Below are 16,451 nucleotides of genomic sequence, written 5' to 3'. Positions count from 1 at the left end.
TTAAGCTTCTCAGTTGGTCCCACAGGGTTGAGCAACCAGTGGCCAACTCATTCATTGATTCTTGTATGGATTCTCCATCCTTCCCTTTTTTATTCCCATATCCCCACTCCTGCTCCCTAGGATAACATTCTTAAATAAGCTACATTTGTAAATAAACTATTTGGTGTTTGCATAAGGGAAACCCATAATAAGCTGCCATAGCATACTCCATAGCAATTGTTTATGTCAGCCCCCAGCTGAAATACCACGAATTTGACAAAGTCATAAATTCACAAGGACAAAGAGTGAGAAGGAAGACTATGCAAGGGACAAGGAACAGTAAAAGTTTAAAGTTGACAGACATGTAATATGAGATGTAGTAGACTAGAAAAAATTAAAACCTAAGTTTATATGTACGTCAGAATCATAGAAAAGGGGAGTCTATAGGGGTAGGCATGATTGAGAATACACATATGCTTGTGTGTGTGTGTGTGTGTGTGTGTGTGTAGAGGCTGGGGTTTGGAGTGGGAGAGAGGCTAAAACAACAAAATGCAAGTGTGTTCTCATTTAGAACTCTGGAAAGGTTCAGATATTAGAGATAACTGGTACCACTGCAAGGGTGATGCTGAATGGGGCTAAAAATGGAAGTTAGTTTGAAAGTCTTTAAAAATGAGCTAGACCCTTACTCTTACCCTATATAGCGAAGTAACATTCCCTTCCTCAAGCCTTTCAAAGATTTTACTTTGTAGAAAAGTTGGAAACACAGAATCTCAGGAGAAGTCAGAGACATTAGGCATAGCTAAAGGTAGGGGTGGGTGAGATACACTGAAAATAGGAGGAATTAAGTGGAAGTATGTGTATGGAATCATGAGAAGCCCAGCTACATACCTAGAACATCAGTAGCCAGATTTAAAAGCTACAGGCAGGGAAAACTGACTGACCCAAGAGAAACAATCTAGAGATAGCAGACATTTGGAAGTCACCAGCTAAACACCGAGATCCCCGATCAATAACAAAATACATCTTCTAGCCCAAGAATCAACTGAGTGTATCTGTATATCCAATGATTTATTCTCTCTCTCTAGATGAAGGTCTCTCAGGAATCTCAAAGTAACATGTGCAAGCTGAAACTATCACTCCCTCTTCAAAACTGTTGCCTCTTTTATATTCCCTACTTAAGTACTAAGCCAGAAATCTAGAAATCATCCTTAATTACTCTGTCTCTTCACCCAATATATTCCACAAGTTTTATATAAGACATAGATTCCCCCCACCCTCTCTTTTCAGGAAACGAAGGCTACGAGAGTCACAATCTCAGAATACGAAGATAAGTTGAGCCAAGAACAAATTTTTGGTGACTCCCAAACCCGTACTCTTTCTCCTATGTGTTATGTAAAGGCTTAAAATACAGCAAAAAGGTTTTACTGGTATTTTACACACTGAGTAACAGGAAGAGTCCCAGCATTAGAATGGCAGGCTCAATGGTGAAGTAGAAGATTAGAAGTGAAAGAAAGCAAAAATAGGCTGTGCCTATTTTTAAGACAGGACAATCAATGGGATGCTGGGGAGAAAGAAAAAGCTCTGTGTGTACTTAAAAATCTTTGTGCCAGTTGGTTATTTCAATGAAATGACTTGACATAGGTATCTGTCTCAGTTTTTCTAGGGGCTTCCCTTAGCTTAGCACATTGCTATTAAGATTGATGGCATACACAACGTCTTTGTTCTCCATATACAATGTACTCCTTATATATACATTAGATCACTGTCATATATTTGTTGCATACATATAAAAATTATTTGCACAAAGCATAGAAAATCCAATACAGACGTCTCATAAACACTGAATCCTCATAAAATCAGGTGAGAGACATAAAGATTTTCAATTTTCCTCCTTAATACAGGTTCACATCAATGTGTACCCACGACCACCTACTGCAAGCTATCATCTCTTGCCAGAACTGCTAGTCTTCCTGTACCCAATCCAGTGCCTCTCCAAATCATTCTCCATAAAGCAACCATAGAGATTCTTCTGAAATATCAGTCAGTCCCCTGCTTAAAAGCATTAAATAACTTCTCATTACCCTTAAGATGAAGTCCAACCTCTCCAATACGGCTAACAAAGCCCCACATGAACTAGCCTATGTCTATTTGTCTTTCTAGAGTCAACTCTCATCATTTCTCTCTTCTTACTCACATTATTTTAATTCTTTATTCGTGCCATGCTCTCTAGAGAGAGCTCTCTTTTTGCTCCTGGACCATCACACAGGTTGCTCCTCTGCCTGTAAAACATCACCCTCCTCTTCAAAGGGCTCACCCTTACTCTTCACTCAGATAACAGTTTAAAAGATTCTTTTTCTGAAAAACATTTCTGATGCATCTGGCCCCATATCCAATTCTTTAAATACAGTATTAGCATAAAAAATTTAAAAGTCCTCCTCTATGTTTCCATGGTATCCTATATTTCTCCAATCATATCACTTATCACATCTATCTCACAAAGTATTGAATCTCCAGTTTCCACCACACGACCTGGCACGAAGTACTTGTTAAATAAACAAATGATCTGGCAGAACTAGAAGTTGTATCTGTCTTAACTTATTTATTTTTCTCTCAAGAACAATCTGACCTTCAGGAATAGATGTTACATGCAAATAATGCTCCAGTAAAAAAGCCACTAATTTTTAAAACAAAGGACAAACAAAACTGTGTAAAAACACACAAATATCATTTAGGATAACCAACATACTATATATTAAAGTGAAAAAACTTGGAAGAGACTTTTGAAATAACTATATAATACTTAATGTTTTAAATTTATACTAAAATATGAGTATTATTTCATACTACTAATTTGCTATTACTATATGAACTGCTAATCACATATAACTGCTTACATTAATAAGCAAGTTCTGTATTTTTTCATTAGGGTAAACAAAATACATTCTACGACATGATCAAATGCCATGAGATTTATCTGGCTGTAACATATGAGAAATTACTCCAAGCTGTTTTATGTGACATCAAGTCATATTGGTTCCAAGAGAACCTTGAAATCCATTCACCTTTATAAATCATGTTAAATATGATAATTACTTAAAAAACCCTAGTAATAAATTATTTGACTTATCCTTCAAAAAAAGTATTTATTTTTGTTCTCATTGTTGCATTTTATAATACAATGTCTCAGATGGTAAGCAGTCATTTGCCCAGATCAAGAGGAAAAGTTGAATTTAAACAAAAATAACACTTTAGACAGTGAGTTTTTAGTTGCATTAAGAATAGAAATCAGGATCCACACATGCTACATAGTCAACTCTTAGAGGATAGGTTTATCCCAGTACTCAAATATGTGGTTATCAATATAGCCAAAGTCCTAAAAAATGGTGTCATAACCCACGAGTTTTAATGAGACTTATTCTAGTTCCTTAATGCCCTGGGATTAGCATGATAGTACAGCAGACCCCATTTAATTATAAAACATACCATATACTTCCACAATGTGCAAATTCATTATGTACTTGTCAACAATAAATTCTGATAATACTCTTTTTGCCCCCTGTATAACAAGTTTCCAAAAGCCTATTTTCCCAATATAGGGTGGTATATTTTATTCTTCACACAACCTTCTCTACAACTATTCAGAAGAGCTTTTTCCACCTAGGAACGAATGTATCTTTGAAACCAGTGCAGTCTTTTTAGTTATTCACATTAAGTGTCACTTCAGCAGCCTCTATTTACCATCTCTGCTTCATGATATGTAATTATAGGCTCTGTACTTTTTTCAAATCATATTTTGAAACAAAGATATCTGTTTCCAGTTTATACCCCTTACCAAAAAGCAACTGCCCACTCAACATTAATTAAACTTTTATCTCTCACTTGAGGAATATTTGCACTGGCTAAAAATAGTTTTATATTTGCATTTCCTTGTTTTGATACAGACTACATCAATTCTTAGTCCTAGATCACCAGCAAATTGGATGTTCCACTCTTTCATTTAAGAGTCACTTATTAGGAGTGTTCCATAGGGAAGGTCCAAAAGACTCCACTTAGTAGATACAAGCTAATGATTTCATGACTGATTTGATTTTTCTGAGTATCTATTGTTCTATCCTCTCTATCTTCTCACCAATTTTCTCTAAAATATGTCTAAAATAAACTCACCAATACAACAAACACAAGCTGGGAGGCTCTCTTGTTAAGACTGCTAGCTGGCCTTTTCCTGATAACATTACTTCAATGCCACATATCTTTCTTCATTGTACGCAAAGGAAAAGAATCAAGCTGATGTGATCAATTTCTCTGTGAGGAAGGGTCTCAAAAATGAGCTTATACACACATCTTTACAAAATTAGTTTGTCATTCCATGAGTGCCTAAAATCACCTTAACTGCTTGAGCCCAGACCAATCTTAAACCAATATATCAGACTATTCCAACTGATATATAAAAAACAGAGAAGCCCATACAGATCACTTCAGGCATCCAAAATTGAAAGCAGTACAAAGAAACATAACTGGGAATTCCCTAGCAGTCCAGTGGGTAGGACATGGCACTTTCACTGCGGTGGCCCAAATTCAATCCTTGGTCGGGGAACTAAGATCCTGCAAGCTGCGCTAGTGGCCAAGAAAAAAACAAAAACAAAAACTAGGAATTAGGAAAGTTATAATCATTAAATTGCTTCGGGAAATGCAACAAGTCACAGTTCCTTTTTTTACCCAAATCAAGAAAATGAGTTCCTTAAGTTAGGGATATCTAATGACCAGGGTGAGAATACTGCCAATAGATTGAAATAAAAAAGGTACACAGGTCACCAGATTCATGATCTAATTTGTTCTTGGGTAAAATCTAACATGCACATATAATGGTGATTTTCATCATCAGCCAACTGTCACTGTTAAGAAAACAAAATGCATGCACTATAAAGACAGCCAGTAGTTCAATTTGCTGGCGTTAAAGATAAGTACAGTTGAGGCTGGATACTTGGGCTGTGACAGCTCTTGCAGGTTAAAGTAGTGAACCTAGACTTCTTGTAATAAGCAATAAAGAGTTATAAAAAAAAAGTTATGGAGCAGAGAAGTGACGATATATATTAGAAAGACATAGTAACTCAAAATGGAAAACCTGATCAATGAAGTTATACTTTAATTTTAAATGACTGATCATCCTAATCTTGTATCTTACCAGGACACTAAGAAGCTCAATTCTCTTGATGTTTAAAATGTACACAGCAGACTCTAGACACTAAACAATGCTCTTTTGCTCATTTAAAGTACAATCTTTATAAAACAGTATGTGTAAAGGAAAAGGAGCTTTATTTACAAACTCAGAAAATTACTTATATTTGTTACTTTCAAATTTTACTTAAGAATTCTTCATTGAAAATGGTAAAAGGTAAGCTTTGGGTATCACACTCATCAAGAAAAGGTATCGGACAGTTTGATGTAAATCAAACTACTCAATTATTACTTACCAATAAGATTTCTCCATGGAAAGAAGCAGAATACCCATTACTTTTGCAAAAGACATTTAAAATGCAAGAAGGGTCTCAGAAATTAAAACATATGCACTCATTTTTAATTATCCTGGGGAAACTTTTTTTACATTGTACTACCACTTTACTAGAGGCAATCTTAGATAATTTACTGTACTGTTAACTCTAACCTTTTTAACTTATTACACCATTTACAAAAGCTTTAAGAAATTAAAAGAAAAAAAGGCCCGATTTACGGCATACTTTTAAAGCCACAGAAGTATTAATAAGAATTCTAGTTATTTCTTCTTTACGTCCTTGAAAACTTAAACCAAACATACTTACTGTTGGTTTTTTTCATTTAGAGTATTCATGCCCTGGAGATCAGAAAGAGGTGTTCTGGGATTTTTCCGAGTTATACCTAGCATAGAGAAAGCAAAAACTTTCAATCAATGCTAAGATAAACTAAACATGAAATAAGTTTTCTAGGAACAAATGAAATTAATATACTTCAATAGTAAATATTTGCTAAACATATCAGAAATGTCTAAATAATAATAATATGAACCAAGTCCCATGACTGTTACTTATAAATCTGACTTAGTCAACAATGAAACCAATTAGGGAATTTAATAATAAATTCTTTAATTTCTCCTCTCATTTAAATATTATCAGGAAGTACAAGGGTAACTGGGCTGAATGTCTAGAAGTGTACAAACTCATTTCTTATTTTAATATTCAAAAAATTCCTGGGGCTTCCCTGGTGGCGCAGTGGTTGAGAGTCTGCCTGCTGATGCAGGGGACACGGGTTCGAGCCCTGGTCTGGGAGGATCCCACATGCCGCGGAGCAACTAGGCCCGTGAGCCACAGCTGCTGAGCCTGCGCGTCTGGAGCCTGTGCTCCGCAACGGGAGAGGCCGCGATAGTGAAGAGGCCCGCGCACCGCGATGAAGAGTGGCCCCCGCTTGCCACAACTGGAGAAAGCCCTCGCACAGAAACGAAGACCCAACACAGCCAAAAATAAATATAAAAATAAATAAATAAAATTTAAAAATGGGCCATGGATCTAAATTTAAAAAAAAGAAAAAAAAATTCCTGATTCCTTTGCACCATTTTTCAGCAATAGGATATTGCTCCTATAAACTACAGATTTTAGAGATTAATCTTACATATAAAGACACTAAGAATCAAAGATGATGAATTGCTTCCTCAAGAATTACCAATATTTTTTAAACAAAAAATCTAATTAAAAAATGGGCAGAAGACTTGAATAGACATTTTTCCAAAGGAGACACACAGGTGGCTAACAGGCACATAAAAAGATGCTCAACATCGCTAATCACTGGGGAAATGCAAATCAAAACCAAAATGAGATATCACCTCACACCGGTCAGAATGGCTATCATCAAAAAACACAAATAACGAATGCTGGCGAGGATGTGGAGAAAAGGGAATGCTCATACGCTATTGGTGGGAATGTAAATTGGTACAGCCACTGTGGAAAACAGTATGGAGGTTTCTCAAAAAACTGAAAATGGAACTACCATATGATCCAGCAATTCCACTCCTGGGTACACATCTGGAAAAAATGAAAACACTAATTTGAAAAGATACATGCACTCCAATGTTCATAGCAGCCCTGTTTATAACAGCTAAGACACGGAAGCAACCCACATGCCCATCAGCCAACACTTGGCTTAAGAAGATGTGGTATATATATACAACGGCATATTACTCAGACATAAAAAAAAAAAGAAATACTGCCATTTGCAGCAATGTGGAAGGATCTAGAGAATATTATGCTTAGTGAAGTAAGTCAGACAAATACTATATATGACTTATATGTGGAATCTAAAAAAAATACAAATGAATGTATATGCAAAACAGCAACAGACTCACAGACACAGAAAACCAACATGTGGTTACCAAAGAGGAGAGGGAAGCAGGGAGGAACAAAATAGGGGTATGGGATTAACAGAAAGACACTAGTATATTTAAAATAGTAAAAGTATCTTTATTTGAGATAACAATCTTGTATGTGGAAAATCCTAAGTAATTCACAAAAAAAATTAGGACTATTAAACAAGTTTAGCAAAATTATAAGATATAAGATCAATATTCAAAAGTCAACTTAGCAATAAACAATTGGAAAATGAAATTAAGAAAACAATTCCATTAATAATAGCAATAAAATAATATAAAAGGAATAAATTGAACAAAAATATAAAATGTCTACTGAAAAACTACAAAGCATCATAAAAAGCAATTAAAGAAAACCTAAATAAATGGAAAGCCATCCATGCTCATGGACTGGAAAACTTAATATTGTTAGGATGGCAATGTTCCCCAAATTCATCTACAGATCAATGCAATCTCTATTAAAATTCCAGCTGCCTTTTTTTTTTTTTTTACTGGAATGAATAAGCTGATCATAAAATTAATACGGAAATGCAAAGGACCCAGAATAGCCATGTTGAAAAAAAGAGAACATGGTTGGAAGACTCATACTTCCTGAATTAAAAACTTACTACAAAGATAAAGTAACTGAGACAGTATGGTACCAGCATAAAGATAGAGAAATAGATCAATGGAAAGGAACTGAGAGTATAGAAATACATTTATGATCAACTAAATTTTGACAAAGGTGCCAAGACAATTCAATGGGAAAAGAATAATCTTTTCAACAAAAACTGGGAAAACTGTATGTCCACATGGAAAAGAATGAAGTTGGATCAAAGACCAAAATACAAATGCTAAAAGTGTAAAACTCTTAAAACATAGGAGTAAATATTCCTGACATTGGATTAGGCAATGGTTACTTAGAGATGAAACCAAAGGCACAAGCAACCAGAGAGAAAGACTGATAAACCAGACATCACCAAAATCTAATACTTTTGTGCTTCAAAGGACACTATATCAAGAAAGTGAAAAGACAACCCACAAAATGGTATCAACAGAAAATGGCCAATCAAATATCTGATAAGAAGCTTGAATCCAGAATATAAAAAGAACTTTTGCAACTGAATAATACAAAAGATAACCCAATTTTAAAATGAACAGAGTATGAATAGATATTTTTCCAAAGACAACACACAAATGGCTAATAAGCACATAAAAAGATGCTCAACATCATTAGTCATCAGAGAAATGAAATCAAAACTACAATGAGATTGCACTTCACACCCCCTAGCATGACTATAATAAAAAAGGAAGATAGTAAGTGTTGGCAAGGACATGTAAAAATTGGAAACTTGCATACACTGTTGAATGTGAAATGATACAGTCACTTTGGGAAACAGTCTAGCAGTTCAACAAAAAATTAAACAGAGTTACCATATGACCCAGAAATTCCACTACTAAGTATATACCCAACAGAACTGAAGACATACATCTATACCCCCATAAAAACTGTTACTGGAAAATATATGTCTTGGGATCAACAAATTCAGTTAGAACTTTGAACAACTTTATTTTCTTACATATTTGAATGCATTGTTTTTGTTTCATTTATTCAGTTCCTAAGTCATGAACACCAAATATCCTTATGACAAATTATCATTTTCTATTCTCCATATGAATTCTTTTCTTCTGCATATTGAAATATAATCATTTCAGGCCTTTCCTTAATATTAGTAATGCAATTTTAAGATATGTTTCCTCTATTTATTGAGATCACATAGGTGTTGACTTATGCCTCTACTTGTTTTAGTAGTTCAAAACCTATTTCAACATCATTCTGATATTTCATAGTCTTAAATTTGTGCTACTCCTTTATTGGATTCATGTTCTTAAATTCTTCTTAAACTGTAAAGTGCTCACCGGGAATTTTCTTCTCGTTTTTGGCGTATCTTCCTTGCAAACACAATAGGGTGTTTCTTTTATGCATGTTACTTCCCTTTGTGTAATGATTTTTTAAACATTAATTATTAAATATTTTAAAGGAATAATATACTGAACACTTGCAACTGACCACTGAGATCAGAAAATGAAGTCCTGTGCACCTTTCTTCTTGATCCCATTTCAACAGCATCAGATCCCAGCATTGCTCACTTGTTGGAATTAGCATAAAAGGACTTTAAAATTGCTATCATAATGTTCAATGACTTAAAGTATAAGACAGTCTTATGACCTAACAGAAAAATCTCAGGAGAGAAATGGAAACTGTAAAAAGAATCCAAATGGATATTCTGGAACTGAAAACTGAAATTTTCTGAAATGAAAAATTCATTCTATGGTTTTACAAGGAGACTTGAAACAGCATAATGAACTTGATATCAGATAAATAAAAATTATCCAATATGAAGAACAGGAAGAACAAAGATAGAAGAAAAATCCACAGAATATGAGGAATCTGAGACTATATCAAATATTCTAAGAGCATGTAATTGGGGTCTCAGAAGAAAAAGAGAAATTGCAGCAGAAAAAGATTTCTGAAAAAATATTGACCAAAAATTTCCTAAATTTGATGAAAAATAATGAAGCACAGGTCCAAAAGGTATAGCAAATACCAAACAGCATAAATATAAATATAAATCATATCTAGGGACATCACAGTCAAACTGCTGAAAATGAAAAAATAAAGAGAAAATCTTCAAGCAGCCAGATGAAAAAAGGTACATTAGATGTGAAAGAATGACAACAGAATGACATCTGAGGTTAACATCACAAATAATGTAGGACAAAAGAAAATGGAACAACATCTTTAAAGCACCAAAAGTTTGATAGTTCCTAATGATGTTAAACATATGTCTACTTTATGACACAGTAAACTCCATCATAACTTTTACCCAAGGAATGAAAATTTATATACACAAAATGAATTGAACAAGAATGTTCATAGCAGGGTTCCTCACAATAGCTCAAGACAGTACAAACCTTATATCCATCAAGAAATAAATGATAAACACAAAGTTGTATACACAATTGTATATACATATACAATGGAATACAACTCAGCAACAAATTACTGATATAGGGAACAACATAAATGAATACATATATAATTATGTTACATAACAGAATCAGAACACAAAAGAATACTGTATGATTCCATTTCTGTTTTAGAAAAGGGAAAATTAATTTATAGTAACAGACATCTTAAGAGGAGTTGCCTAAAGGGGGTGGGAAAATGTACAAGAGAGTAAGAAATAAACTTTCTGATGCAACTTTATTCGAATATTTTATATTTTTGTGGTCATATCTTTTTGTGTTCATATGCTTTAGGTTTGTCTCTTATAAACATCTTACAGCTGAATTTTATTTTAATTGCATAATCTTTTTTTAAACTGTTTAGTTGGGTTCATTTTAATTTATTGGTATTACTGATATATCTGGAATTTTTTCTGCCTTATTTTATGTTTTGTATCTACCCTAATTCTTATATGCTTCTACCCAGACTTCTACTGAACTATTTTCTTTATATTCTGATTTCTTTGTTTTGTTTTGGAAGTTATATACACTCTCTTCTTTGATTATTCTTGAATTTTTAACATATTCATGAATTCTAAACTAAATTAATTCTCTATTCTCTTTTTCTAAAGAGTATGAGAACCTTTAAATCTCTGATACAAGTCATCCCCTTCCTATCACAGCTATTGTTACCCAGTATTTATTTTCACCTTATTTTCTTCCCATTAATCAAGCAAATTAGGCATTAAGTTTTATAAAATAATAACTTGTATTTACAAGTTTCTCGAAACTTCCTAGTGAGTTCAGCTTCTGTCTTTCTCAACTAAATCTTTTTATAAATTCTATTGATGAAGATCTGCTCAAATTACTATCTAGTTTTATTTACTGCTATTGTTCACCTTTGCCTGACATAGCTTTCTCCATCTTTTTATTTTTATCATTTTAAGAATCTAGATATCATTTAATTAAACTTTTTGAAAAATTTATTTTGAGATTTTAATTGGTGATGTTAATCTATTTTTATTAATTTAAATCATAGTACTTATTTCTTGTATTTTGTTTCACTTTTATGTCACTCTTCAAATCCATATTCCCCCTTGTTAGTTTTCATTTGATAGATAAAGGTTTCTCGTGCTACTTTAGAAGACAGAGATTCAGGGAATTCCCTGGTGATTCAGTGGTTAGGACTCTGTGCTTTCGCTGCCGAGGGCCTGGGTTCAATCCCTGGTTGGGGAACTAAAGTCCCACAAGCCACTTGCAGCAGACAAAAAAAAAAAAAAAGAATCATTTTTTGTTATTGTGGTTGTCTGTAAGGCAGACATTCATGTTTGTTTATCCACATTGATTTCCTAAATTTGATAAATAGCCTTATTCTATCAACTCAATAGAAATAGCTCCCTGACTTTCCTGCAGGCTGCCCCAAAATACGTATTGGCATATCCTGTATTTGTTTCTGTCTACCATTTTCAAACAAGAATTCTGATCACATAACATTTTTTTTAGAATATTTTAAATTATTTCAATGCAAATCTCTGCAGTGGGTAGTAGACAAGGGCTTTAGCATTCATTATCACATTTGAGCCTCGTGTTGTCCCTATGCAGTAGGGACTACCTTTCAGAGAAAGAAATTGAGGCTCTGAGAAACAACATCTTCCACACACAGGAATACAGGGGCTAAGTAGCAGAGCCAGAATTTGTACCTGGCACTGCCTGACTCCAAATGCCAGGCTGTTTCTCCTCTCTCTTTTGAGAGTAATGTGGAGGTCCCCACGTCAGAATCTTTGTGCCCTGCCACAGCCCTGGCAAAAAGCAAAAGATGGTCAGGTCTTCCCGGCACTGAAGCCTTCCCCAAGATCAGGCAAGCTGGCTAGTTCCCACTCTGGTCCCGAGGAGGCCCTCGGCCCTCATTTATGTTGTTCCCTATATCAGTAATTTGTTGCTGAGTTGTATTCCATTGTATATGTGTATACAATTGTGTATACAACTTTGTATTTATCATTTATTTCTTGATGGATATAAGGTTTGTACTGTCTTGAGCTATTGTGAGGAACCCTGCTATAAACATTCTTGTTCAATTCATTTTGTGTATATAAATTTTCATTCCTTGGGTAAAAGTTATGAGTAAGGTGTGGACACTTCCTGGGGTTCCCATAACATATTTTCATTTTTGGTATGCTTAATTCCATGAAAAATAGTCTCTTCTAGATATCTATCTATGACTTATGTCAGGCTTCATGATATGCAATTAATTTTTTAAATTGTGGTAAAATTTACATACTGTAGAACATACTCATTATAAGCATATAGTCAGTTAAGTTTAGACAAAACTGCCACCAAAAGAAGATATAGAATATTTCCGGGGACTTCCCTGGCGGTCCAGTGGTTAAGACTCTGCACTTCCACTGCAGAGGGCACGGGTTCGATCCCTGGTGGGGGAACTAAGATCCGGCATGCCGTGTGGCACGGCCAAAAAAAAGAAAAGAAAAATTTCCATAATCTCCCAAAGTTCTCTCACGCCCTTTCTTCGACAATCCCCCACACACCCTCCTGGGCCAAGGCAACCACTAACCTGCTGTCCATATCGACTGGTTTGCATTTTCTGGATATAAGTGGAATAAAACAGTAGGCTCTCTTTTGTGTAAGGTTTCACTCAACATTACATTTTAGAGTTTGATCTATAAAAAGTCTTCATGTGAACATATGTGTTCATTTCTTATGTGGAGAGAACATATGGAAAGCATATGCTTACCTTTATAAAAAACTGACACTGTTTTCCAAAATAATTGTACTATATTTTACATTGCCAGCAGAGTGTATAAGCATTCCAGGTGCTCCACATACTCATCATCAGTACTGTCAACTTCTTAAATTTTAGCCATGACACAGGGTGTTAATGTGACTTCACTGTGATTATAATTTGCATTCCCTAATGACTTATAAAGCTGGTAATCTTTAATGCGCCTATAGATGATTCATATGTCTTCTTTTCTAAGTGTATGCTTAAACCCCTTGACCATTTTTTTTTTAACCAGAAAGTAACATTTTTTTTTTTTTTGGCTGCACCGCGTGGCATGTGGGATCTTCCCCAAACAGGGATCAAACCCGCGACCCCGCAGTGGAAGCACAGAGTCTTAACCACTGGACTGCCAGGGAAGTCCCTTCTTGACCATTTTTAACTGAACTGTTTCTCTTATTATTGCAGGAGGGTTTTTTTAATATTTTGTTTTGAAGTCCATTATCGGTTATGTATTATAAATTATTATGAATATTGTTTCCCAGGCTGTGATATGCTTTATGTTTTTTTTAACAATATCTTTTTTAAAGTAGAAGTTTTCAACTTTGGTGAACTCTAATTTCTCAATTTTTTCCTTTTATAGTTCATGCTCTTATGGCCCATCTAATAAATTTTGTCCCAAGACGGCAAAGATTTTCTCTCAGGCTTTCTTCTATCAATTTAATAGTTTTGTTCTTTGCAAAGAGCTATATGACCCATTTCAAGTTAATTTTTATGTATAATATAAGGTAAGGGTCAAACTTCTCTTGAACATATGGATATACAGGTTGCTCCAGTGCCGTTTTTTTTTTTTAAAGACTATATATACCCCCACTGAATTATCTGAGGGCCTTTGTGGAAAATCAATTGACAATATATGTATAGATCTTTTCCTGGACTTTGTTTTTTGTTTTTTTTCTACAGAAAAGGATTTTATTCAATTTTTCTAAAATTATTAAAAATTTTTAATTGGAGTATAGTAGCTTTACAATGTTGTGTTAGCTTCTACTGTACAGCAAAGTGAATCAGCTATACATATACATACTTCCCCTCTTTTTTGGATTTCCTTCCCATTTAGGTCACCACAGAGCATTGAGTACAGTTCCCTGTGCTATAGAGTAGGTTTCTATTGCTCTCTTGCTTACACTAAGAGAACAATGTCATGATTATTTTAATCTTCAAATCATACAGTATAAGATTTCCAGCTTCATTATTCTTCTTCACAATTGTTTTGGTCATTCTAGATATTCCACATTTCTGTATAAATTTTAGTTATCAGCATATGAATTGCTACCCCAAAATCTGCTTCGATATTCACTGGGACTTCATTCAATCCACAGATCCATCTGGGGGAGAACTGACATCTCAGAAATACAAAAATATGTATCTCTCTTCATTTATTTAGGCATTTTTCAATTTCTCTCACTTGTATACTGGTCTAACAGTATTTTGTTAAATTTATCCCTAAATATTTCATGTTTTGGTATGCTATATTATAATCCATTGCATATCAAATCACTCCAAAACCTAGCACCTTAAAACAACACGTCATATCACAGACTTTGTAGAGGAACAGGTTTCAAGAGCTGCTTAGCTGGGTGGTTCTGACAGGGTCTCTCATGAGTTGTATTCAAGCTGTCAGCCAAGGCTGTGGTCATTTCAAAACTAGAATGGAACTGAAGGACCTTAGAGGCAAGCCTCAAAGTTCTCCACTGCCTTTGACTAGAGGCTTCAGTGGGATTCTCAGTAGGGCTACTCACAACGGCAGCTTGATCCTGCAAGAGACAGTGATCCGAGAGACAGCTAGCAAGTGAGAAAGTACCTAAGATGGAAACTGTAGTCTTTTTTAACAATTTTGGAAGTGATGTACTATTACTTCTGCCATGTCCTATAGGTCACATAGACCAACACTGGTAAAATGTGGGAGGAGACTACACAAGGTTGTAAATACCAGAAGATGGGGATAAATGGGGAATAACTACTGTAGCTGGCTGCCACAGATATATAAATGGAATTTATAAGTTTCATTTTCCAAGTGTTCATGGCTAGAATATTACAATTTAATTTTCTATATTTAGCTGGTATACTGTGAGACTGTTAAATTCACTTTTCAGATTAAAGAAGCATTTTTTAAACCCGTTAGTACTTTCTATATAGATGATCATGTTGTCTACATCTTCCTTTTCAATCTATGTACCTATTTCTTTTTGCTGCCTTGTTGCACAATGACCTTTAGTACAATGTTAAATCTGAGAGGCAAAAGCAGATATCTTTCCCTTGTTCTTAATGTCACGGAAGAAGTACTCAGTCTTTCACCATTACATATGAAGTCTGCTGTAGAATTTTCATGTGCATTCGTTATAAAGTTGAGGAAGTTGCCTTCTATTCCTAGGCTGCTAAAAGTTTCTAAATAGGAATGGGCATAGAATTATGACAAATTCTTTATATCCATCTACTAAGATGATATGGTTTTTCTTTTTTAGATGATTAATATCTATATTATAAATTATGACTCTCTATATACATATATATAATACATTATATTGATTGATTTTCTATATCAAACTGATCTTTTATTCCTGAATTTCCACTTGGTCTTCATGTATTATTCTTTAAATATATTGCTGAATTCAGGCTGCTCTTATTTTGTTAAGGATTTTTACATCTCTCACTGTGAGGAACATTAGACTGTAATTTTCTTGTAATGCTATCTAATTTCGGTTTTAGAGTAATAATACTGGTCTCATGATATGATTTGTATAGTACTACTTGCTCCTCTGTTTTCTGAAAGAGTTGAGGAGAACTGGTATAATTGCTTTCTTAAACATTCCTTAAGGACTTCCCTGGTGGTGCAGTGGTTAAGAATCTGCCTGCCAATGCAGGGGACATGGGTTCAATCCCTGGTCCGGGAAAATCCCACATGCCATGGAGCAACTAAGCCCATGTGCCACAACTACAGAGCCTGCGCTCTAGAGCCCATGAGCCACAACTACTGAGGCCACAAACCACAACTACTGAAGCCCGCGCACTATAGGGCCCACGTGGCGCAACTACTGAGCCCGCGTGCTACAGTGACTGAAGCCTGTGCGCCTAGAGCCCAGGCTCCACAACAAGAGAAGCCACCACAATGAGAAGCCCGTGCACCGTAACAAAGAGTAGCCCCCGCTCGCCGCAACCAGAGAAACCCTGTGCACAGCAACGAAGACCCACCACAGCCAAAACTAAAAAAAACAAAAACGAAAACATTTCTTAAATAAAATTGACTACTGAAGCTATATGGGCCTGGACTTTTTTGTTTTCATGTGTGGGAAGATTTTACTT

General features: G+C 34.9%; 1 protein-coding gene across 9 annotated transcripts in view; it reads right to left on the bottom strand.

Moving 5' to 3' along the window:
* The window catches only part of MYO9A (myosin IXA), a 279,267-nt gene that overhangs the window by 116,110 nt on the left and 146,706 nt on the right, over positions 1–16,451 (bottom strand). For all 9 annotated transcript variants that reach the window (XM_061180112.1, XM_061180113.1, XM_061180111.1 and 6 more), the window contains one exon: positions 5,796–5,871. In XM_061180112.1, the coding sequence (XP_061036095.1) occupies positions 5,796–5,871 (76 nt within the window). The remainder of the gene's footprint in view (positions 1–5,795; positions 5,872–16,451) is intronic.

Source organism: Eubalaena glacialis, chromosome 2 (assembly GCF_028564815.1).
Source record: "Eubalaena glacialis isolate mEubGla1 chromosome 2, mEubGla1.1.hap2.+ XY, whole genome shotgun sequence".
Classification (NCBI taxonomy): domain Eukaryota; kingdom Metazoa; phylum Chordata; class Mammalia; order Artiodactyla; family Balaenidae; genus Eubalaena; species Eubalaena glacialis.
Note: the sequence above shows the minus strand (reverse complement) of the source record. Positions and strands in the feature narration are given on the sequence as shown.